General features: G+C 41.0%; 1 protein-coding gene across 9 annotated transcripts in view; it reads right to left on the bottom strand.

Annotated features, from left to right (window-relative positions):
* cux2b (cut-like homeobox 2b) overlaps nucleotides 1-7,433 on the bottom strand; it is a 132,999-nt gene that overhangs the window by 63,149 nt on the left and 62,417 nt on the right. For 8 of the 9 annotated variants that reach the window (XM_024275080.2, XM_024275084.2, XM_024275081.2 and 5 more), the window contains 2 exons: nucleotides 6,150-6,260; nucleotides 3,878-3,925 (listed from right to left, as the gene is read on the bottom strand). In XM_024275080.2, coding sequence (XP_024130848.1) covers nucleotides 3,878-3,925; nucleotides 6,150-6,260 — 159 coding nt within the window. Of the gene's footprint in view, nucleotides 1-3,877; nucleotides 3,926-6,149; nucleotides 6,413-7,433 lie in introns of those variants that run through there. The other variant, XM_036213701.1, reaches the window with a different exon arrangement.

Raw genomic sequence — 7,433 nt, 5'->3', positions numbered from 1 at the left:
TCCGCAACACCCCTAGTGTTTTCAGCTATCAGCTTCAGCGTTTTCAGCTATGAGCTTCAGCGTTTTCAGCTATCAGCTTCAGCGTTTTCAGCTATCAGCTCCTACTCAACTTATAACATTCACACTAACATTATCACAGGTAATGCAAAGTGTTCAATAAATGTTTATCCTGTTCGTCCCGTGACCTAAGGTGTGTTTTGGATTTTGACTCCTCGTGCGTTTGAGTTTGACACCCCTGACATACACCTTTTCCCAGCTCCAGTTCCTGAAGAGGGGAGCCATTATGAGACGGATTTTAAGTTTCGGTGAAGACAAAAGCTCCTGCGTCTTCAAACTTCCTCCTGCTCGCTTTCGGAGAGAAAAAGCAACCAACAACACCGTCTTCCCTCCCATCATCACTTCCCAACCTCGGGGGAAGAGGTGGCACAGTTCCACTGATAAACAGGTGTCCACCGGCCCCAGTTTCCACAGCTCTAATAGCTGTTTGATGTTTTTGATGTCTAGTCAGCTCAATCGTACCTTGCTGCTTGATAATGAGGACCAATAATGATTCCTGAGCTCGAGGGGTTAATGGTATGTAACCGGCAGCGATGCTAATTACACGTTACAAACTATTTATCAGAATCTCCATCTGCGCAAGCACCACTACTCTCATTGTGCACGCTAAATTACTCCACGGATTATCATTGTAAAGCAAGTTTCAGTAATTAGGAAGCCATACTGCCGTTTTCTTTCTCTGAAAGCGCCAAACGAAGTCAAGAGGAGAGGAGAAAAATAGGACGGCTGGGTAATTTGGGCCCGATATTCACGCTGACATAAGAAAAATGTGAAGTGGAATCTACATCTCTGAGGGAAAGAAAGAAAAAAAGAAGAAGAGAAATCAGCCACTGTTCTGTTTCTCCCTCCTCGCAAACGTTTATCCTGAAGGGACTCTACAGGGGAAAGTGACAGTGAGGTGTAAATTGCATTGAGAAGCAGAGCAGAATCCTGGGAAGGCTGTTTTCTGCATGTTCAGATGTCACGCAGAAGAAGTCTGAGTGAAAGTTCTAGGAAAGTGCGTTCCGCCGGGCCCGGCTCTCCAGCGATCAGTTATTCTCCGGCCCGAACACGTACAGACGCCTCCCTTTCCTCCATCGTAAATTTTTATTAAAATTACCTTCATTATAAGACAGTGTTCATTATAAAACCAAAAACGCCGGTCTCTCGGGGCCCTGTGGATTAATAAGGACAGCGGTGTATTTTAAGCCGTAAACTCAGCTCCTCACTGTCCTTAATCTCCATCCTACTTCACAAGGCCAAATTAACACCTCTCCTCAGCTCTGACGGGACCTCATTAGCAAACTTCCAGGGAAAGAAAAGAGAAGAGCAGAACGAAAAGGAGGAGAAGAAGGAAAGAAGCGACCAATGACAGCCACCAGCTATGGGATTAACCCTTTCTCCTCCTCCAGCTCCGCAGAAAAACTAGGTCGGCAACGTGTTTCTAATCAGTCGGCTGGTTAGTGATAATTAGAAGGCAAGATTGGACGGGAGAAGAGAGAGAAAGTGGGTGGGGAACATTGAAATGAAGAAAGAAAAGAAAGAGAACCTGTCATGTCGCTAACACTTCAAAGAAGCCGTCTTCTCCTTTAGAAGTGGCAAGCTGATGGTCCAAATATCATGAGGGGCTCCTCTGGGCCACCGAACGCCGCTTGTTTGGAGAGAAAGAGGAGGCGAGGACCCAATTCTTTCTCACATGTGCATCCTCTTTTTTTTTTTTTTTTTGCGTGTCAGGCCGTCTCAGGCGTTTGCCACCTGTGCAGCGCAGCTGCAGGGGAGCCGCAGCCTTTCCCAAACCACACAGCCAAACAGGCGCCGCCGACTCCACCTTCCCCTTCCAGCAGCAGGCCCGGCTCCCACGGCTCGCGCAGACTTTCTACAGACGGCTGCTGGGTAAAGTTCACAGGCTGTTTGACATTACCAATAAGGTCAAAGTGTATCAGAAAAACACCAGAGGATCTTATTATTATGGTGTGCCGAGTTTGGATTCAAAAATATACACAGACAGTCTGTTTTCACAGAATATTTGTCGTCGCAGAGAGCAAAGCATGCGGAGGTTACACAAGAGAGACTCCAGTACCCTCAGAGGCCTGCAGCTGAGGGGAAGAAGGGGGAAATGATATCAACGCTCATTATCAGCTATCTATTTTATCTACTATACCACATCTCTAGACTCCCAGTTGTCAGACATCAGTGATGCTTAAATTAATCCTTTGGGATCCTGTTTGCACAATAAAGATATGGAAGGCTGCTTCTGATACTTTTGAAAGTTTCCAGCGGAAATAATTGAATTAGGCTAAAATATATTAAAAAAATAGAGTAGTGTGCTGTGAAGAGCAGCACTGGACATGATTGCATCGTCCAGAGGTCTGTAACCTGCTGCTCCAGATCCACATGTGTCTCTTTTATCTCTCTATAGTGGCTCCTTGGTCAAACATAAAATAAGTCATGGAGTCTACTGACCCAGTCATGTCGATCGTCAGAGTCAGCAGCTCCTCCAAACCAAAACTATCTAAAGAAAACAAATAAACAAAGCCCACAAACTAAGACTACCAAAATCCAACCCCAAACTAAAATAACTAAACCCAGCAGAGTAAGACTGCTGAGGACAAAGAGGGAACAAAAATAAAAGAAAAGAAAAGAACATTTTTTTAAAGAAAGGATTACTTAATTAGCATTTATTTAATTAAGATTAGTTAAATGTATACATTTATGTCTGAGGTTCACATAGATGATAAACTATGTAGGTTTTTACATCCTGTTGACCTGAAGACGTCTTGTTTGATCAACTCTACCTCCAGAAGGAACAGATTTATATGGAAAGAAGACTTTGGTTAAAAGTTTGATCTTTTATGAGTTAAAGCACATATTTTTTGCTGCACAAGATTGGTTACTAGCTGTTCAGAGATGATCCTGTTTGGTACAAATCATCTGTTATTTTGAAAATATGTAATAAAAAAAAACACATTTTCAGAGATACTAGCTTCTTTTTTATATTTTTGCTTTTGTTCGTCCCAAAAAATAGATATAATTCATATTTATTTATAAAAAAATATCCTTAATATAAATTAAGGCTAAGATAAGACTATTTGGCTCCTTCTAGGTTCTGATCAGTAGAAAACGAGCCCGAATGGCTCTTCTACTGTTAAAGGTAGCCAACCTCTGGCCTAGTCAATTGAAAAGCATTAAAAAGAAGCTGCCAATAATCACTTCTAAGAGATCTGAACAATCCTTGCAGAGTGTTCTCATATTTACAGATGATGGGGCTTTCAGGTTGCAGGAGTTTAAAGGAGAGAACGAGCCTGGAAACATATTTGCGGTATCATTTCCATAAGCCTCTGCTTTGCGGACCGTAGCGCAGCTCGCAAATGTGATTTATGACCTTGGTTTAATGGCTGGAGCAGAGACTTGGTAGGTATCAGATGACTTTTTCAATATGGCGACGTCAGAGGGGGGCACAGTGAATGCACCATCACAACAGGAAATGAGAGCTTGTCTCAGCTGAGAAAATATGATAGCCAGATATCTGATCATCTAATGGCAGATAGATGCTACTTCACTTTGACAGAAAAGGCATCAGTCAATAAGCAGCAGATGAGCTGGAACATGAAAAGCACGCCATGGATTCTTTCCCCCTATCTGCAGACGCCTTCCTTCCAGGTGCGCGGCACTCCGAGGTACTCAATGTTTATGCAATATCCAACAAGAACGACTCCTTTCAGAAGGTTTAGTCGATTAGAAGAATAAGAATTTATCAATAAAAAGGCTACTTAGTCGTTTCTGAACTTTCTTTTGCTTTGCAGAGTTTGCAAACTGTAAAGTGAGGGGATATGTGGCTCACCTGGGCTTGAAAACTCTTGAGAACAGGTGCCACCATCTCCCGAACCTCCTGTGTGGAGACAAAAAAAGAGTAACTCAGTCTCAGCATTTTTCACTGTGCAGATGCTTCACCTGTTCAGGAACCAACTGGCCCCAGAGCGGCTCTGCAGGAAGGAAAAAAATGTAAAAAGAAGCTCTCACTGTCGTGTATTCTCACCATCGCTTCTCCACTTATGTGCCAATACAGTGGGTAGTTGTAAGTTTGCAGGCATTAGTGGTTTAACACAAAAGCTTTGAGTCGGCATGTTTGAAAAGCGGGGCTTTCCACTGGTGTGCGTGAAAGCTGAAAAACCCCCAGACTGGTGTGAGGCTCTCAGCCTCAGGTAAGGGGATTGTGCTGCCAGTGGTGACAGCCTGATCCTGTCTTAAATGCCTGAATTATACTGACAAGATTACAGAACGACACCACATACTCGGAGTAAGACAGGCAGGCTGTGCAGCAAATAGCCGGAGGGTTCATTTATAAAACATAAAAATATTCTCTTTGACTTTAGCTAAATGTCAATAGATGATCGTTTCAAAAAAAAAGATGATGAAAAACTACAAATTCCTATCTGTATCGCTCACAGGTTTGGATTTTCTTGCTTTAATGACTGTTTTGGATCACCAAAAATGATTTTGTTTGAGAAATCAAAGCACTTTAAAAAGATATGATATAAAAAACAAACTTAGTTTCAGGTCCTGCAAAAGCCTAAACTTGGCTTACAGGTGAGTTTTTTTTTTGTTTTTTTTTAGGAATTTTAGGCTATTTTGGAGTTTAGCTTATATTTAAGCAACATAAATATTTTTTCAAAATTGGCATATATTATGCATTTTTAAGCTATTTTTGCCACAAATTTTTCAGAAATGTAGGTCAACTCCAGCGCTCGTTCAAACATCTTCAACAAAATTTCCAGTCTTCTAGCAAATTTACAATTTTGCAAATAGCTTTTGCATTTTCAGTGAATCCCTTTAGCAATTAATAAAATTGTGTCACCATTTTCAGCAAAACGCTTCAGCAACTACTTTCAGCAAAAAGCATTCATATTAGCATTATTGCAGGTATTGCAAATGTTCTAGTTTCAACTGTAGTTTATGTAACACAATGGAGAATAAAAACAGTTAGATCCTAAAACATGCTAGAAAATTACTGAAATTAGAAGTTAAATTAGTAACTAAAGAACAAACAATTCCTTAAAAAAAAGAAAATGATGCTGGAGACCTGGCCTTTGGTCCACTCATTCCTGGGACATGTGAGACTTTACCCACTCAGAGAAATGCAACACATTGAAAACATGTAAATACTTTTGCTCACATATTACTCTAGTTTTATGTCTCTGTAATCAAAATAAACTACAACTGGGTAAAAAAACCCTCAAAAAATTCAAAACATTTGCTTAGAACTAAAAAATACTTATTTGAATATGTGACATTCAATTTAAAGTAATTCTATTTACCAATGAGCTTATTTTTTCCTTTTTGAGTACTTGAGTGGAACTCCTTAATTCTAGATTTACCATCTTATTTAAGATTTCTTGTGAAGTAAAAATGTACTTACTGCAAGAACTGATCATTTCTTGCAGTGATTTGTTTCCCAAGATTAGTGTTATTTTCCTATTTTTTGCAGTGCTGTGTCAGAACCCCCCCCCTCTATAATTCTTTATTAGATGTTTTACAATGAAAGCAAAAATCTGCCTGTTTTGCATTTAAAAATGTTCATTTGTAGAAAAGCTTTGTTTGTGGAACAGATTACAGGTTCATTGTTGCAGTAAAGCATCATAAAGAACTAATATCTGCTGGATCTATTTTGGGGAAATAGAGCTTCTATAAAGTTTTTTGTTTTGTTTTGCCCAACATTGTGCTAAAAACTGACTTCTCCTGGAAGTGAGGAAGCAAAACATGGTAAATCCAGAGAACTGTTTTCAGCCTTGGAGCACCAAAGACAGCCTTCCTGTTTGCAAATGAACCCGGTTTCCATCTCAACAGACCAGAGGCTCCTATAGTTCAAGGCCTCAGGATTTAAATATTAACTCTACTACAAAAGAAGGAGGGAGCTCGGACCACAAAAATCTTCTGCTCTGTCAATCACGCATCTGCTAATGCAGCTATGATGGAATAAATAATTCCTGGCTCCAAAGGTCCAGGTGGAGGCTCAGGCTCCAGCGGAGACGCAGGCGCTCGGGTACCTGCTGAGGTGAAGATGAGGAAAATGACACATGGAGCTGGGATAATGGGGGGCAAAGTGATAGACTCACCTCAGGGACATTTCTCTTGAACTCCCTGCTCAGCTCTATCAGGTGCTTGTGGGAATGTTCGCTCTCCTCTTGTCGACCCGCCAGCTCAGACGCCACAGAGTTTAGCTCCCTCTGCAAACACGCCCAACAAGGGAGAGAAAAACGGTGAGAGGATGAAGAGCAGAGACCAAAGACAGTATATAGAGAGAACTGGACTGATTTTCCCCTCCCCCCTTGCATTGCAAACAGGAAGTACCTGCTGGTCCCAGAAAGCCAAAATCCCACAGACTTCTATTGAAAAATAGAAGAATAACCATTCTGGTTCTGATGTCTCTTTTAACATGTTATTGTTAAACCAACCTTTTTTTCACGATATATATTAAAGTTATAAACTACCCAATCAGATGCCTCAATAAGACACGTGGACCCTGGTGTCCCCATCTCAAACGTTTGAAGCGTTTGAATGACAGATTCTCGGACCAATCACAGCTTGAATGGCCTGAATTGACTTAATTTCATTGGAATCATTGACATTTTAACAACCCCTCCCTTCTCGTGTTCCAAACAGGAAGTACCCACTGGTTGCAAGAAGGCCAAAGTCCCATAGGCTTCCATTGAGAAACAGACTGTTATTTCTCAGTCATTTTATTTGTCAGAATAACCATTTTTGCTCTGAAACGTTCTTCTTAGCTCATTGTTTATAAGCCTATTTTTTTTAAAGATATTTTTTCTTTATCACCAGTTTTTTAAGTGCCCGCTGGCCCCGCCTCCAACGTTTGATTGACAGATTTTCCCGAGCCGCTTCAGTGAAAGGCGTATGGACTTCCAACAAGCTCATTCATGACTGGGGACGGTAGTTCCTCTAAAAACGTGACTCAGACCGACTCGGACCAATCACTGTCCACATTTTGCAATCGTTTGCAATATGGCGGTTGGAGTATCAGGAAGTGGCAGCAAAGGCTCCAGCCTGATTTCCTGAGGTAAACCATTTCCTATAGGGGATCTCGAACACTGGCTATGTCCAGTTCATATAAACCAGAGGTGTCAAACTCAATCACTCAAGGGGACAAAATCCAAAACACACTTTAGGTCGTGGGTCGAACAGGATAAACGTTTATTGAACACTCTAAAACTACATTTTTAAAATTGTAACTTTTTAGTATAATTATGAATTAGATATAAAGCATGACCTGCGATAATGCTGGTGTGAATGCTGTAAGCTGAATTTGGCAGTTAAAGATGCTAGTGCTGATAGCTGAAGATGCTGAAATTGATAGTTAAAAGCGCTGAAGCTGATAGCTGAAA

Source organism: Oryzias melastigma, linkage group LG9 (assembly GCF_002922805.2).
Source record: "Oryzias melastigma strain HK-1 linkage group LG9, ASM292280v2, whole genome shotgun sequence".
NCBI classification, from domain to species: Eukaryota; Metazoa; Chordata; class Actinopteri; order Beloniformes; family Adrianichthyidae; genus Oryzias; species Oryzias melastigma.
The sequence above is the reverse complement of the archived record's forward strand: the minus strand, read 5'-3'. Positions and strand labels throughout refer to the sequence as shown.